General features: G+C 49.3%; 1 protein-coding gene across 6 annotated transcripts in view; it reads right to left on the bottom strand.

The window, feature by feature from the left end:
• The window catches only part of LRRC20 (leucine rich repeat containing 20), a 57800-nt gene extending 39883 nt beyond the window's left edge, over nt 1-17917 (bottom strand). The window contains exon 1 of one of the 6 annotated variants that reach the window (XM_036438243.2): nt 17740-17917. In XM_036438243.2, the coding sequence (XP_036294136.1) occupies nt 17740-17776 (37 nt within the window). In that variant the 5' untranslated portion in view covers nt 17777-17917. Of the gene's footprint in view, nt 1-1001; nt 1023-2112; nt 2225-10871; nt 11740-13337; nt 13511-17739 lie in introns of those variants that run through there. The other 5 variants (XM_036438238.2, XM_036438240.2, XM_036438242.2 and 2 more) reach the window with 5 other exon arrangements.

The following is a 17917-nucleotide window of genomic DNA, read 5'->3' as shown; positions in this document are numbered from 1 at the left end:
GTGTATCACAGTCCCAGGAAATAGTTAAATCCAATGGACAGCTTCTGAGCATCTCCTCCAAGGATCAAAGCTACCCTTGGGGAGTAAAGGTACAGTGACAGGGCATGGGCCAGAATGAGCTTCCCAGCCAGTAACAGAGACTCAGTGACAGAAGGCAGAATGAGCCCAGGCCCGAGGAGTGTGCATGCCCTCTGCCATGTAGGTACATGGCATGGATAGGAGGGAACAGATCAGGGGCTGAGGAGAGGTACCCAAAATGACAAAAAGGGGGTGGGAGGTAGAGAGAACAGGCAGCCAGTCTGTGCCCAGACACTGGTGGAGGGGATTGGAGGCCCTTCTGTAGATCCCATTTCTCTGCAGGGAGCTGTGGAGAGGTGTTTTTTTGTTTTTTGTTTTTTTTAAGGAGAGCAGCCTAAACCAGTGATCAGCAAACTCATTAGTCAACAGAGCCAAATAACAGTACAACGATTGACATTTCTTTTGAGAGTCACATTTTTTAAACTTAAACTTCTTACGCCACTTCTTCAACATAGACTGGCCCAGGCTGTGGTATTTTGTGGAAGAGCCACACTCAAGGGGCCAAAGAGCCACATGTGGCTCTCGAGCCGCAGTTTGCCGACCACGGACCTAAACCAACCAAAGGTCTGGAAAATTCTGTGTTGTGAGCAGTCCTGTTTTTAAAATGGATGTATCATCTCCCTCACTGGGTTGTTTTGAGCAGTAAACGACATCATCACGTTTGAGAAAAGCTTTTGCAAACCGTTGAGCACTTCTCCCACAAGGCACGGCCAACGGGTATTAAACAGGTGCAGTGCGTTAGGATATCATAACCGAATGCCGGAAAAAGTAGCTGCCCGGCTCTAAGAGAGCTGGCCACACAGCCCTCCTGAACCTGTAACCTCATTTCCCCTGGCCGGGAGGCTGGGGGAGGGCTGCTTTCTGCTCCAACCCTGACAGTAGCCCCTTGCCACCGCTCCCGCCCTCCCCGGGGAGAACTCTACCTTATCTGGAGCCCCAAGATCGGAGCAAAGGAGCTGCCGCGACACCCCGGCCGCACCAGCTGCTCCTATATTTAGTTACTGGTGTGGCCACCGGGGAACTTTAGAGCCTGGCGCCGCTCGGAAGGGCAACCCGAGCCTCCGGAACCATGTGCGCAAGCTCCCCCGCCGCTGGCTCCTGCGGGTCTCCCGGACCAGGCCAATGGGGGGGCTGGCGATGCGGAGGGGAGAGCCCGCGGGCCGGATCGGACCCAAGGAGCCTAGCAGGCCCACTCGAGGCCAGGACCGAGTTGACCCAGTTCTTCACCCAGGGGAAAGGAGCCCGCTGGGGCGTGGACAGGGCCGGCTGGCGCCTGGGTTTTGAGCCACGGGGCTCGCAGGGTCCGCGCGCGCCCCCCTGCAGGCATCTGGCATCTGAGCATCCTCGGGCTGTGCCTCCCGGGACGGAGCGGGACGGCCAGGCCGGGGTCCCCGCGTCTGGCGGAAGGGGTACCCCGCCTCGCCTGCCTACCCCACCCCACCCCCCCGGCGCCCGCAGCCAATGGCTCTTCGCGGCCGGCCCTCGGCTCCCCCGGCAGGCGGGGACTGGGGAGAATAGAGCCGGCAGAGGGGGAAAAAAAAAAAAGAAAACGTGGCGACCACAGAGGGCTGGGGACTCCCGCGCCTTCCGGAGGCCGGGAGGCACTCTCTGCAGCTCCCCGGAGCGGAAGCGAACCCCGAAAGTGTCACTTCAGAGACGAAGGACACGACCGCTTCTCCCAGCAGGGCCGCCTCCTCCCGCGGGGAAAGGAGGCCCGCCTGCCTCCTCGAGTTCCCTACCCCCGGGCACCGCTGCGCCCTCTCTCCAGAGCCACCCCCAGCCCGTCCGGCCGCAGGCTGCAAGGATGGGCCGCGTGGCGCGGCGCCGGGCCCCCCGACATTGCCTGAGTCGCAGCGGGCACCCCGCTGGCTCTTGGCATCGGGTGGCCTGGGGGAGGGGAGGGCACGCTGCAGGAACGGGGACACTTCTCTCCCTCTCTCCCCCAGCCCCTCCAGAGCTCAGCCTCAGACTACGTTTCCTTCGCGGGGCGCGAAGTGTAGGGCCCCGGTCCGGGCCGCTGTCTGCTGCACTTACGGCGACAATGCCTCCTAGCGCCCTGCGCGGCGCAGTCACGCTCCCTCGGCCGCCGCCGGCGCCCCACACGACAGCGGCGGGCGGCGGGAGCCGGCGGGGCGGGGCCTGGGGGCCGGCGCTGAGTGCTCGGCCGCTCGGCCAATCGCTGCGCCGGGTCAGGCCGCGGGGGCGGGAGCAGGCAGCGGGCCGGGGGCGCGCGCAACTCAGCGGAGCGCGGTCCCCACGCCGCGCCCAGGAGCGGCGCGCGCACGCGCGGAAGGGTGGCCCGCGCGCTCCCGCGGCTGGGTCCGCTTTGTGTGCGGCTCCAGGGGGGAAGCGCTGGGGAGGGCGGCGGGCAGGCTGGCAGGTAGGACTGGGGCTCCAGGTTTGTTTCTCCAGGGAATGGAGCGGAAATAACCAGATCCAGGTACTTGGAGAAAACGCGAAGATGGGGAAATAGGAAACTTTTCACGTGAGACCTTCAGGCGCCCGTTCAGGTTTTTAGAGACAATAATTCAAGCTCCGCCAAGGTACGTCACCTGTCTCTAGTTCTCCTCTATAAAGTGAGAATTAAAATATGAAATACTTCATAGGGTCACTGTGAGGATTAATACACGAAACGTTGCCAAAACCGGTTTGGCTCAGTGGATAGAGCGTTGACCTGCGGACTGAAGGGTCCTAGGTTCGATTCTGGTCAAGGGCATGTCCCTTGGTTGCGGGCACATCCCCAGTATCCCCAGAAGGGAGTGTGCAGGAGGCAGCTGATTGATGATTCTCTCTCATCAATGTTTCTAACTCTCTCTTCCTCTCCGTAAAAAATCAATAAAATATATATTTTTAAAAAAATACACGAAACGTTGGGGTTGTAGTGCCCAGCATGACCGCTCAGGGCAGGGCAGCTGCTTCCTAGGTCCTCACTTATGGGGGACTCTCTGGGTTAGATAAAAGAAATGCAGGCCCTGACTCAGCTAGTGAGGATGATCAATGAGTCAAATGCTCTAATACACAGAAACATGTATTAAATGTGTGGGAATCCTGAAGAAAGAACATTTAATTCTGTCTCTGGGGACTGCGGCAGTCAAATAAGGAACACATGTTCCCCTGGGTTTGGATGAATGTTATGGGTTAAATTGTGTCTCCCCAAAAAAGATAGGTTGAAATCTTAACTCTCAGGATGCTACCTTATTTAGACATAGAGTCATCCTATACACTAAAACCCTAATATGCAGATCAACAAAAAGGCAGAATGACCGGTTGGTATGACATGCACTGACCACCAGGGGGCAGATGCTCAATGCAGGAGCTGCCCTCTGGTGGTTAGTCGCTCCCAAAGGGGAAGTGCTGCTCAGCCAGAAGCCAGGCTCACAGCTGGCAAGCACAGCAGTGGTGGTGGGAGCCTCTCCTGCCTCCACTACAGGCAGAAAATAAGGAGCAAGGGGTCCCGGACTGCAAGAGCCCCTGACTGCAAAAGGGATGTCTGCCAGCCAGCTTAGGCCCAAGAGTACATGAATGTTGTGTACCAGGCCTCTAGTTGCAGATATAATACTGGTGTAGGCTGTGATTAGTGCTTTTATTTTTTATTTATTTATTTTTTAAAATATATTTTATTGATTTTTTACAGAGAGGAAGGGAGAGAGATAGAAAGCTAGAAACGTCGATGAGAGAGAAACATCAACCAGCTGCCTCCTGCACACCCCCCACCGGGGATGTGCCCGCAACCAATGTACATGCCCCTGACCGGAATCGAACCCGGGACCTTTTAGTCCGCAGACCGATGCTCTACTACTGAGCCAAACCGGTTTCGGCTGATTGGTGCTTTTAAAAGAAGAGACACACAGACAGACATAGGTACATCATATGACAATGGAGGCAGATTGGAGTGATGCTTCTCTACAAACCAATGAACCTAAGGCTTGTGGGCAAAGACCACCTACTAGGAAGAGGCAAGGAACAGAGCGTCTAAAAAGGAATCAACTCTGTCAACACTTTGATCTTGCCTGCTAGCCTCCAGAACTGTGAGGGAATATATTTCTCTTGTGTTAAGCCAGCCAGCTTGTGGCAATTTATTACAACAACCCTAGTAAGCTAATACAATTGGGTAAGTGGGAATACAGGGAAGGGAATTAGAAAACTCTCCAAAGAAAGCCTTTCAAAACTGAATGCCTAGTGCAGACAACGCCCTGTGTCTTGGGGCATCTCAAGATGAATCAGACACAAACCCTGCCCTCAAGAGTTACCACTCACAGAGACGCCTGAGCAGCCAAGTTTGCTGACTCCTCCCCAGGAAGACGATGGAAGCCTTTCCCCATCCTCATCATCACTGTATCTCTGGCCCCTCCAACTCCACGTGGACAAGACTCCTCTCCAGTTCAAATGCCACTTCTTCTATTGCTAGTGAGTTTGCTTCTACAGAGCACTCACTGCCTCATGCCAGTTATTATGCCATCTCTGAACTGGCTCTGCCTGTTCAAATAGACAAGAGTCTGGCACATGGTTTGTATCAGTCAGCACTTTTTTTTTTCCCCCTGCATAATAAAACACCCCAAAATGTAGAAGTGGCTTAAAATAATATCTACTTAGTTCATGATTTTATGGGCCAGCATTTTAGTTTGGGTTCAGCTGGGCAATTGTTCTGGCCTCAGCTGGACTCCCACATGCACCTGGGGTCAGTGGCTAGGCAGCCAGAGGCCTGTGCTTCTGGGAGTGGCTGCTGCTGACTAAGGTAACTGGGCCACATGTCTCATCCACCAGCAGGCTAGCCCAGACTGGCTCACATGGAGCTTTGGAGTTGTAAGAGAAGAGCTGAATCAGGCCAGGTCTCTCAAGGTCTAGGCTAAAAACTGGCACTAGCTCTACACAGTTTGGCTCAGTGGATAGAGTGTTGGCCTGCGGACTAAAGGGTCCCAGGTTTGATTCCGGTCAAGGGCATGTACCTTGGTTGTGGGCACATCCCAGTAGGGGATGTGCAAGAGGAAGCTGGTCAGTGTTTCTCTCTCATTGATGTTTCTTTCTTTCCCTCTCTCTTACACTGTAAAAAAACAAACCAAAAACCAAAAAACGAAACAACAACAAAAAACTGGCACTACATCACTGCCATAATTGTATTGGCTAAACCAGCAGTTCCCAACCTTTTTTTGGCCATGTCCCATCAAAGCATCTCTAAAATCTTGATGCTGAGATTGCCCTGGTGGGAAGGAAACAAGAGCTCCAGCCGTGCTGGGCCCCAGTTCCGACTGCTCTGAACCCCAGTTCTAGGCCAGACCCTGGAGACCCAGGCTCAAAGGGAGGGAGACAGGGCTGTGAGGCCGAGTCCCAGGGGAGCGGAGAGGGGCAGAGCCCCCAGAGTCGCGCACATTGCATGCAGAGGACAGTCTGTTGACTCTGATGCTAGACTCTCTGAACGGGAAGGAGAAAAAAGCTCCAGATGGGGAGGAACGCGATGAGGAGCAGGAGCCACTGCCGGACACCGGCCAGCCAGGCACCAGCAAGAAGCTGGGCAACGGGGGCCCCCGGGGGTGTGTGTGCCGCTGGGCCCTCAACCGCTGATCTCGGGACACGGAGCCGAAGCCGAAGGCTGCTTCCTGGGTGGCCCCGACCGTGGCAACAGGCTGAAGCCGCACAGGAGGCCTCGGAGAACAAAGGGGCGCCGCAGGCCAGCTTGCTGAGCTTCCAGAACAAGGAGGAAGAAACCAAGGAAGTTTTCAATGTGAAGAAATCAAGTTATAGCAAAAGATAGTAAAATTAGTAAGAAAGAATACAAAGAAGATCTTAAAAAATCGAAGACTAAGACAGAACTCAACTCAACAGCCAACATTGCAACATGAATGCGTTAAAAAAAAGGACAGAATGTTGGAGCAGCGGCTGCCAGGCCCAGAGTGGCCAGGCCCAAGGCAGTGGCAGCTGGGCCCGGAGCAGCAGCAGCCAGGCCCAGAGCAGCCAGACCTGGGGCAGTGGCAGCCAGGCCTGGGGTGGAGGCGGTCAAGCCTAGGGTGGCCAGGCCCGGAGCACCCAGGCCTGGAGCGGCTGGGCCCGGAGCAGCCGGGCCCAGAGAAGCCGGGCTCAGAGCAGCCAGGCCCAGAACAGCATCAGTGAAGCCCGGAGCATCCAGGCCGGGAGCAGCCAGGCCCAGAGCAGCCAGGCCCAGAGCTGCCGGGCCCAGAGCAGCCGGGTCGGGAGCAGCCAGGCCAGAGCAGCAGCAACCAAGCCTGGAGCAGCCAGGTCCGAAGAGGTCAGGCCCAGAGCGGCTGGGCCCAGAGCAGCCGGGCCCAGAGAAGCCGGATCGGGAGCAACCAGGCCCAGAGCAGCAGCAACCAAGCCTGGAGCAGCCAGGTCGGGAGCAGCCGGGCCCAGAGCAGCAGCAACCAAGCCTGGAGCAGCCAGGTCGGGAGCAGCCAGGCCCAGAGCAGCAGCAGCCAGGCTGGGAGCGGCAGTGGCCAGAACCAGGCAGCAGGTTGTGGAGCGGACCAGAGCAACAGAGGCCAGACCCAAAGCAGCTGGTCCTGGAACAGCTCGCTCCTCGCCTGCCCACGCCCCAAGGCTGCCTCTCAGACATGGCTGGAAACTTTTGGGGGAACTTGAGGGTCTGCTGAATCAAGTGATGAAGGCTTAGATCTGGATGTGTTGAGTTATTATAGCGCTGGGGTGTTGATCTGTGAGTGCCTTGTGTGGAGTCTGGATGAGGTTGTTTGATCTAATATTTGGAAACGTCTTTTGTGTGAAGTGTATCCTTGGGCAGGTGGAGGTATTATTGATTTGAGAAAATGCTAAGTGATTTACTATCTGAAAAATTTAAAGTTCTGAAAGTTTAAGGTCTCTTGCCAAAAAGAGGTTTTAATAAAGCTAACACCTTAATTTTAATGGAGAAAGGGGAGGACAAGCCCTTCCCACCCAGAACAGGTAATCCAATTCCAACCAGCAGCTATCTTTAAACAATGTGTTCATTTACATTTGAATAGCTACACCTTTTGATAGCCTAAGGGCAAGTTTACATGTAAATAAGTTTGCTTCTCAATTCCCAGGGCAGAAAAAACAAGGTTTAAAATTATTAGATTTTAAAATTTATTCTTAGAAGTGTAAAAGTTTATTAATTAAAAAAACAAAACAAAAAAAAAGGAGATTGAAAAACCTGATGAACAATATTAGCTGTTGATTGTAGTAGAGTCAGAGATACGGGAGGGGAGTGGACTGGAAGAGGACAATGGGGGGTGGGGGGTGAGGGGGGAGTGGGAACCTGGTGGAGGGGGGAAGAAATGAGGAACCTTTGTAATAATATGAATAATAAAGATTGATTTAAATAAATAAAGAATTAAAAAAATAAATTATTTTTTTCACATAAAAAAAAAGTGAACTATTCATGTGAAGGATTCCTAAAAGGCCATTAACTTGGTCTAAACAAGCTTCCAAAGAACATGGCATCCATGAAAGAGGAAAATAAAAGAACAAAAGGATAGTTGAAGTACTGAGGAAGAAATCACTAAGAAATTATTTTTAAAATAATAATATGACGTGATATGAAACAACAGCAAATAGTTTCAAAACATATAATAGAGAACTGAAATGCATGTCACAGTATATACTTATATGCTGTATATGAAGCCCCTAGAACCATAAGAGATGCAAAAAATTCACTGTTAACTCATTCTCGAATTGTCCCCCACCCCTCTGTGGGGCATGTGGCCCACGTTGAGAACCACTGGGCTAAACCAAGTCACAAGTTCAACCTAGGTAAAAGGGTGGGGAAATAGACTCCATGTTCTGGTGGCAAGAGCAGCAAAGTCACATTGCAAGGAACATGGATACAGGGATGGGTAGAGAATTGCAGCTGGTTTTGCAATCTGTCTCAGTGCTCAATAAATATCCCCACAATGCCTAGTGGGTGCTGGGTAAATATTTATCGGCAGTTCTAAGGTTTTCAATCATGATGTTCACAGATGTCATTGAACACAATCAAATGGCAAAATTTCATCTCTTGCAAAATACCCATTGCCACCTTCAGTTTCAGAATAACAAAGGAAGGGCTCAGAAAGAGAGCTGTGCGAGGGGAAACCACACTAAGGCTTCTCAGCTGGCCCAAACAGGTTCCTAGAAAGAAATCCAGAGCATCTTTGGAGGTCTGGGCCCTTTAAGGCCCCGGTCCAAACCTGGTCACCTGAGCTGGAAGCCACATACCCTTCACCTATGAACAGAAAGAGGCTCAGATGTGGGGTTTTTATTTATTTATTTTATTTTATTTTATTTGTGTGTGTGTGTGTGTGTGTGTGTGTGTGTGTTATAAAATATATTTTATTGATTTTTCACAGAGAGGAAGAGAGAGGGATAGAGAGTTAGAAACATCGATGAGAGAGAGACATCAATCAGCTGCCTCTTGCACACCCCTCCTGGGGATGTGCCCGCAACCAAGGTAGATGCCCTTGACCGGAATCGAACCTGGGACCTTTCAGTCCGCAGACCGATGCTCTATCCACTGAGCCAAACTGGTTTCGGCGAGGCTCAGATGTTTGCCAGGGCTTGCACAGTCCGCTGAGGTCTGAAAGCCTTGCAAACCAGGAACCAGCTTGTGCAAAGACAAACTCGTTTGGCTGTTTCCTGGAAGATCTACCCCTTACTGAGAAAAATAAATCCCCAGGGCACTTGTGGAAAGGACACTATCCTGTGGGCAGAAAGAACAGCTCAGCTTAGATGACTGAGAGCCCTGATGGGACCACTTCCCATCTAACAATTACTAGGATCAATATCAAGGGCTGTTGTGGGAGGTGAGGAGGGGAAGAACGGAGGGGACTATTGGGTTTAGGGATTTGAAAGCTGTTCGTGAACATGGCTGCGGCCTGGACCAGAGGATTACAACACATAGTCACTTGGTATGCATTAGGCAATGTTGTGAGCATTTTACACATATTACTCATTTATTCCTCATATCAGTCCTTGTCATCCTACACACTCCTCCCTCCCTCTCTACCCCCTCCCATTCTCACGATCTCCTGAGTAATTCTCAGGCTCTAACCACAGTGGAAATAAGATAAAATTGTGGCCACTTTGATTTTTCCCTTGAGCAGGGTTCTTCTTCATGGGCTCATCCTCTCTCTTCCAAGCCTTTGTGGATGTGGAAATCCCTCTGGGTCTTCCTGTGAAGCCTGTTTTCCCCTGAAGGACTCCACAATCAGCATATCTCAGGGCTCACCACATTGTGTATCTCAGCCTGAGGGAGCCTCTCATTTCCTCCTACTGTCTTTGAACAAGTGGAACACCCTATCCTAGAAATACATGCAGCCTATTAAATTTTTAGATCCTCAAAAGACACGAAAAGCTCTTTGAAGACAATGAGCAGATCTTATTCATCCTTGAATCTCCCTTTGATGCCCAACACAGTACTTGCATCTAAAACTAGATCAGTGTTATTCAATTTAAAAGTCATCACCTGTTAGCAGGTTGAGAAATCAATTTAGTGACTGCATTAGTTATCTATGGCTGCATAAGAAATTGCCCAAAACTTAGTGGCTAAAAACTTTTATTGTACCGCTAGAGGCCTAGTGCATGAAATTTGTGCATGGGGGGGGAGGGTCCCTCAAGCCGCCTTCGCCTTCTCAAATCGGGGACCCCTCAGGGGATGTCTGACTGCTGGTTTAGGCCTGATCCCTGTAAACCACAGTTAGATATCCCTCTTGCAATCTGGGACTGCTGGCTCTTAACTGCTCACCTGCCTGCATGCCTGATTGCCCCTAACCACCTTGGCCTTGGCCGCTGTACCTGGAAACCAGGCTTCTCTCCTCCGGTCAGCCACAGGCACCTGGGATCCGAGCTGGCTTTGCCTGGATCAGTCGCAGTCACAGGCGCCTGGGACCTCTGGCAGCTTTTGCCCAGGCCAGGCGCAGGTGCCTGGGCCCGGTTTTGTCAGGAAGGACATCTGGAAAGTCATCCAGAAGACATCCGGTCTAATTAGCATATTACCCTTTTATTAGTATAGATGGTTTACATGGGTCAGGGGTCTAGGTGTGGCTTAGCGGGGTCCTCTGGCTCTGACTCTCTCACAGTCTCTCAAGGCTTAGAACCCTCTTCCTAGTTCACTTCTTAGTTCAGGAGGCAGTTCTCCTGACTGTTGGACAAATACCTCAAGTCCTTACAAGCCTCGGCAGGAGGCCTCCCTCAGGCCTTTGCCATGTGGTCTTTCCACAGAGGTTCCCTCAGCATGGCAGCTTGCTTTATCTGAGCGAGCAAGCGAGAGGGCAGGAAGGGACGAAGAAACACAGAAGAGATTAATGCGAAGGATTAGAACAGTCAGATGAGGACCAAAAAGTGTGCACTGGATGGGACATCAAAGCAGCTTCTGTGCTATGGAGGCCAAACTGAAGTGAATGAGGAGTAAATGAATGGTAATGAGTGATCAGCAGGTATAGGCAACTCCTTCAGGAGGTGTAGCTGGAACAAAGGAGGTAAACATGGCCAAGCCTCGGAAGGGCCTTAGGACATAGGGAGGGAGGGTTAAAGATGTACAGCAAGCATGTCAAACGCATGGCCGAAGGGCCACATGCCTCATTTTTCATGCAGCCTGCCATTTGCGAGTTTGACATGCTTGATGTAGAGACCTGAGTATGTTTAAACTCGTATGCCAAAAAGTTAGGGGACACAGTTGGATACAGGAGAATACAGGCCTAAACTCTGAAGCCCTCAACCTTGTTATAACATGTAATGGAGCCTTCTGGGTCACCCCATGTCTTAATCTGCTCAGGTGGCCATAACAAAATACCATAGACTGGAGGCTTCAACAACAGAAATCTATTTCTCACAGTTCTGGAGTCTGGGAACTTCAAGATGAAGGTGCTAGGTGACTGGGTTTCTGGTGCGTTCCCTCTTCCTGACTTGTAGATGGCCACCCGCTCACTGTGTCCTCACATGCTGAAGAGAGCGCTCTGGTATCTATCTCTTCCTCTTCTTGTAATGGCAACAGCCCTATTGGATTAGGTAGGGCACCATCCTTGTAACTTCTTTTAACCTCAATGACATACTTAAAAGCCCCATCTTCACATACAATTGCACTGAGGGTTAGGGTTTCGACATATGAATTGGTGGGGGGGAGATATGATTCAGTACATAACACCCATGTACTCACCTTTCTGTCTTTTCCTGGTGCAGCTATCTGGTATTTTATAAGCCTTATTGAAGCTGCCAAGCTGGAGCTCCCTCCACTAACCACACCCTTCCCTACTCCCCCTGCACTTCCCTCCGCTGACTGGGAAGGAGGAAACTCATAGGAAGAATATTGTTAAGAGAGTTGCCTGGTGATCAAAATACAAAAAGTTCTGGAAGGAGGAAGGAGCCTGGAGCTTCCAAAAGAAACACACTCATGCCAAGTCCTGGGGTGGCCCAGTGTGACAACTATATGTATGGACACATATTATTCCCACCAAGGACACCCCCAAATACGCTCTAAGCATCAGTTGTTCAGATATATCACAATAAAAGTGAGTTTTTAGGAATATAATATGCCCTCTCCCTCAAATCACTGAGGTCTCTAACCACTGAGCAATCTAGCCCACCTCTTCCTGCACTCCTCCTGACGCTGAATGTCCTGCCAATAATTTTTTACTCAACAGGTATTGTGCCAGCCCCTGGAGAGAAGCAGAGAACACAATAGCTGCTCTCATGGCACTTACAATCTAGTGGAGAGGCGATATTAACTAAATGACCATAGCTACAATGGTTCAGGTCGTGTGGAAGTGAGTCACACAATGGTATGAGTGCCTCCAACAAGGAGATGGAGCCCTGGCAGAGAGGGTAGGGAAGGCTGCCCTGAGAAAGTCCGCCTGAGTTGGATGGGAATGACGGGGGACGAACATGAGTAGATTAGGTAGATGTTAGGAAATACAGTACTGGTAGTTTTCTTTTATATATATATATATATATATATATATATATATATATATATATATATATGTTTTATTGATTTTTTACAGAGAGGAAAGGAGAGAAATAGGGAGTTAGAAACATCGATGAGAGAGAATCATCGATCAGCTGCCTCTTGCACACCCCCTACTGGGGATATGCCCGCAACCAAGGTACATGCCCTTGGCCGGAATCGAACCTGGAACCTTTCAGTCCCCAAGCCGACGCTCTATCCATTGAGCCAAACCGGTTTCGGCACAGTAGTTTTCTACGCTGCCTACAGAAAATAGTAACAAATTGACAGCTTTGTTTTTTTAACCACAAACAAAGTGCCTAAAAACAATACATTTATCATCTGCAGTTTCTGTGGGTTATGAGTCCAGGCACAGCTAAGCCAGGTGCTCTGCAAGGCCGCACTCAAGGCTGCATTTTCCCATGGAGGCCTGACTGCAGACCTGTGGGAGGGACCAGGCTCACCCAGGTTGCTGACAGAATTCATTTCCTTGTAACTGCAGGACTCACGGCAGCTTGCTTTTTCAAAGACAACAATGGAGGGGAGACTAGAGTGAGTCTGTTAGTAAGATGGAGTCTTACATAATTTAACGTAATCACAGGAGTGACATTCTGTCACCTCTGCCATATTCTATTAGAAGCAAGTCACAGGTCCCACCCCCCCTCAAGGATGTGAACACTAGGAAGTGGAGATCATGGGGTCACCTTAATGTCTGTCACCACAGAGAACCAAGCAAAAGGACTAGCAAGTGCAAAGGCCCTGGGATGGGAGGGCACATGGTCCATTTGAAAACAGAAACACCAAAAGCGAGAGGAAGAAAGGTAGGAGATGAGGCCAGATCAAGGAGGAACTTGTTCAAGATTCCAAGAATAACAGGAAGCCATGAAAGAGAGGGTGGTGATACAATCCAATACACACACAGCCCTCATTGCTACCCCAAGGCTTCTAGGCCTAGGCAGTGTGGATGAACGAAAAACCCCATCCAAATCCAGCCAAAGAACTGGGTGCAAGGGGCTGTCACCAAGGCAGGTGAGTGCCATGGCCAGGTGGGAGCTTACAAGGTCTGCCCTTGTTCACACCTTAATCTAGAGCCAGGGTCATACCAGGGGCTGAATAAGAATTTCTGAATGAAGTAGCTGATGGAGAGATGAAAGCCAGGTAGCAAATCCAGAGCCTACATGGCGAATCAGATCAAAGGCAATCAGAATTTTCTATTCTGAACCCTATAGGCCCACCCAGTCAGCATACAGAATTTCCTCTGAAAACTCTACCCAAGAGAGAGCAGAAGCTCCTGGGTACAAAGCAACTCAGCTTGGTGAGTCCCCTCTCTTGGCTCCCAAGCTCTGTATACCTGCACCTTGCCTCTGGGCCGTTGCTGGCACCATTCATTATTTGGATGACAGTGCTTTTTCTGGTTGGAGCTCAAACTATAAAAACAGGCACATGCCACAGGATTTGGTACGGCCTTAAGCTTACTGCCCACTTTCACCTTGCAGGCCATGGGTAAGAGAGGGAGGGCTGTACCCATGAAGAATCTTCTACTAAATGTTGGGATGGAGAGAGAGAGAGAGAGAGAGAAAGAGAGAGAGAGAGAGAGAGAGAGAGAGAGAGAGAGAGAGAGAGAGAGAGAGAAACTAAGTGTTGAATTGAAGTAAACAGGCAAATAATGAACTGGCTTTAATGGAGGATTTTATGATGCCTAAGTAACTTTGAAGAAATAATGCCTCATTTTCTGAAATCTACAGCTATGGGCTTTTGATGGCATCACCTGACAAGACTTCCAAATGAGGACATACTGAGCCTGAAGTGTGGTCCCCTCTGCCATTCATGCTGCTTTCCTACCTGCCCCTCTTCTCCCAGCCTCTTGGCTCCTGGCACCTTCTTGGATCTCACTGGTGCCTAACTGTTCCCATCAGCCAACCCTCGCTGGGCCTGACATGTCGTCCTCAGGAGAGCACCCTGCGAATGAGAGGTTCCCCCTCTTTATTTTTCAGATGCGAGAACACGGTCACACAGCAGGCAGGGGGGAGCGCTAGCCTATGAACCAAGGCATGTCTGCTGTCAAAGCCTGGGCTCGGCAGACTGTTTCCAACCACAATGAGAGGCTAGAGAATTTCTAGAGAGACAGCATGTGTGACCTTTGGCAAGCTAGCTCCTCTGAAGCTATTTCCTCATCTGTAAATAGGCATAATAACATCTACCCTTTTATGGCGGTTAGGAGTACTAGAGATAAGATCTCTAGAAGGCCTAGTACAGCACCTGACTCAGCCTAGATGCCTCAATGTTATCTACAGTTATCACCACCTTTTGAACCTATTCTGTCTCTCATGTTCCAGAAGCTTAGGGAATGGATGCTGCTCACCTCCCAGCAAGTTCGGCACAGGTGAGGATAAAGAGTTAGTGCCGCCAAAACCGGTTTGGCTCAGTGGAAAGAACGTCAGCCTGTGGACTGAAGGGTCCCAGGTTCGATTCTGGTCAGGGGCATGTATTATACCTTGGTTGCAGGCACATCCCCAGTGGGGGGTGTGCAAGAGGCAGCTGATCAATGACTCTCTCTTATCAATGTTTCTAACTTTCTATCCCTCTCTTCCTCTCTGTAAAAAATCAATAAAATATATTATAAAAAAAAAAAAAAAAGTTAGTGCCCATGAGCATCTTCCCCTCTTTATAACGCAGGAGGCCAGCAGGTACAGGAGAAAGGGCATAGGACAGCCAGCCAGAAGCCTGAGCACTAGTCCTCAACTCCATGAGTCCTGGCTGTAGGACCTCAGAGAAATCATAACCTCTCAGTTTCCTAATCTGTAGAATGTAGATAAGAATAATAAGCGGCTTACCTCCATTATAGGCTGTGGCTCAGTTTAAGTAAGATAATGGTCTGAAAATGCTTTGCAAAGTGGGAAAGTGTAGTCCCAAAGTAAGGGGCTATTATGTTTATGATGGTAGAGATCTAGGGGCCATTATCCTTATGATGATAGAGGTCTAGTGTGGGTGGCCTCATTATCGAGGGTGGGGAGCAAACAATCTTCTGCCCCTGGGAAAGACAGAACCAGGGGGGACCGCAGTGTTGTTAGAAGGAATGAGTTTGGGGAAGCCAGGGTGCCTAACTAGTAGAATAACAGACTACAGGAAGAGCACACCTGGTTTAAAGACATTCGGGCACTTCTATTAAAAAAGAAAAAAATCAAGTTATACTAATAAATATTAAAAGTTCCAAGGAAGGGCTGCCCAAATGTGGTATAATTTACATGTTCAATCCTAGCAGCACATCAGTTATGAATCTAGGGGTACTGTGTCTGTGAGGTTACAATTACATCGGCAGCTTCCCAGTCCCCCAAGACATTCAGAGAGAAGAATCTTCTCCCAGTTTCAAAGTGTGGGGTTTTCCCCTCACCACGAAGCAAGTCTCCAACACCAGCTGGGTGTCCTACAATTCAGCTCCATTCTGACACTAACTACCTGGAGCTAGTGTCAGATCCCACAGGTTATAGACTCAGTCCTACAAGACAGCCACCCCCTACCCCTACCCCACGCCCTGCCCCCCACTTCAGATGCCAATCGTAAGCCCAAGTTGCCACCTGTGCTATAGATCGAAGATTCCAACTACTCCCTCCTTGGGTTTGATTACCGTATTTTTCGGACCATAAGACGCACTTTTTTCCCCCCAGAAGTGGGGGGAAAAAGTCCCTGCGTCTTATGGTACAAATATAGCCTGCACATATACTTTAAAAAAAAAGTTTTTTTACTTGCCCGGCTCTGTGTGGTCTCTGTGTGCTTGCCCGGCTCTAAAATGGTTCTAAATGCTGCTGTTTACTTTACAGGGTTGATTACATGTGTTTATGACTGTGATGTTGGGTTTTAATGCACATAAAATATTTTAGGACACTATTTGTTTCAGAATCTTTTTTTCTTCATTTCCCTTCTCTAAAAACTGGTGCGTCTTATGGTCCGGAGCGTCTTATGGTCCGAAAAATACGGTAATTTGCTAGAGCAACTCACAGAACTTAGAAAACATTCTACTTACTAAATGACCAGTTTATTATAAAAAGATACAACTCAGGAACCGCCAGATGGAAGAGATGCATGGGGGATGATATTGGGTGAGGGTGCAGAGATCTCACTGCTCTGTATGGCACTCTCTCCAAATCTCCAGGTATACCTCAAGCAGGAAGCTCTCCAAACTCTTCCTGCCACAGTCCTTGTTTGGTTTTAGTGCAGGCTTAGTAACAAAGGCAAGATCGATTAAATCATTGGCCACTGGCGACTGATCTCAATCGCCAGCCCCTTGTCCTCCTATGATCAGGTATGTGGGACTGAAAGTTCCAACAGTCCGATCACATGGTTGGCTTGGCTCGCTCAGTAGTGAAGTAGTAGCAGTTTTACTTGGGCTAAACACATATCTCAGCCTCACTTTCCTCATTCACAAAACGGGAAAATAACTATGTTGACGGTACCCATGATTATCATTTTAATTCCATCTTGGGTACATTGCGGGCAGAGGCAATGCTGCCTAGAGCAGTGGTTTTCAAAGTGTGTTTGGGGGGGTCAGGGGCTGAGACCCAGTCTAGGAACCTGAGTGGGTACCTTTTTTCAATTGCATACCTGTATGAATCTGGGTATTCTTCATATACTTGAATCAAAACATCACAACAAATTGAATGCAGAAACACACGTGAGACTCCAGCTTTCTTCCACTAAGCAGACATTAAAATGTTTGCAAAAATGTAAAAAACAATGCCACTTTTTTTACTAATTTTGGAGGGGGGGGTATAAATTTAAAAATAAACATACCTTAACATGCAATGACATTTTATGAACTAAAGAACACTTTTAAATTCTCAGTTTTAATTTAATATAGGTATTATCAATATAATTTATTCAAACAAAAAAGATCTTTGGGATCCTTAATAATATTTAAGAATGCGAATTTTGAGACCAAACCATATTTTTCCTTGGAGGATAGAACAGGGTTCCAGATCTAGATTTTTTAGGCACCTTGTGCTTCAGTGTTTTGTGTGTGTGTGTATTTTGGAGAGGAGGTAAGAGGGAGAGATAGAAACATCAACAATGAGAGAGAATCATAGATTGGTTATCTCCTTCACGCCCCACATTAGGGATGGAGCCCACAACCTGGTCATATGCCCTGACCAGGAATCCAATCTGTGACCTCCTGGTTCATAGGTTGATGCTTAACCACTGAGCTGGCCTGTTTTTTTTAATCGATTTTATAGAGAGAGGAAGGGAGAGAGAGAAACATCGATTTGTTGTTTCACTTATTTATGCATTTATTGGTTGGTTCTTGAATGGGCCCTGATGGGGGATAAAACCCACAGCCTTGGGGTATGGGGAAAATGCTGTAACCAACTGAGCTACACGGCCAGGGCCTCTGTGCTTCAGTTTCTTAACTTCTAACTCAATAGTCATCCTTGTAACTTTGGTGGTTATTAATCTCTTTTTTCATGTGTATTTGTTGCATTATGTGTGTAAACAGAAACTGTCTCTAGAAGGACACACAATAAGCTGGTACCAGTGGTTCCCCCTGGAAAAAGGAATTTGGAAACGGGGCGACCGTGATAAACCTTTCTGCTCTGATTTGTTCTTTAATATATCATGCATACATTGCCTGCCTACATTTATTATTGAGGAATTCAAAGTAAAACTTACACTTTGTTTAGATGGTTAGGGAATCAGAAGTCAGCTCAAGTAAAGCAGTGCTCACTGACAATTAAAACAAAGAAACCAGTGAAGTTTTCCGTGCCTACCTTCTCGGGGCTCACAGACACTTCGCGCAGGTCCCATCCCGCACACCCCGGCCCGAGGCGTCGGAGAGATGGCCCCGGCCCGCCCCTCCCCCTCGTCGCCGAGGCCACGCCCACGCCAACCTCACTTCCGGAAGAGCCGCTTCCCCGATCTCCCTCTGGCTCCCGCCTTCACCCGCTT

This window comes from Pipistrellus kuhlii, unplaced genomic scaffold (genome assembly GCF_014108245.1).
Source record: "Pipistrellus kuhlii isolate mPipKuh1 unplaced genomic scaffold, mPipKuh1.p scaffold_m20_p_15, whole genome shotgun sequence".
In the NCBI taxonomy this organism is placed as follows: Eukaryota; Metazoa; Chordata; class Mammalia; order Chiroptera; family Vespertilionidae; genus Pipistrellus; species Pipistrellus kuhlii.
The sequence above is the reverse complement of the archived record's forward strand: the minus strand, read 5'-3'. Positions and strand labels throughout refer to the sequence as shown.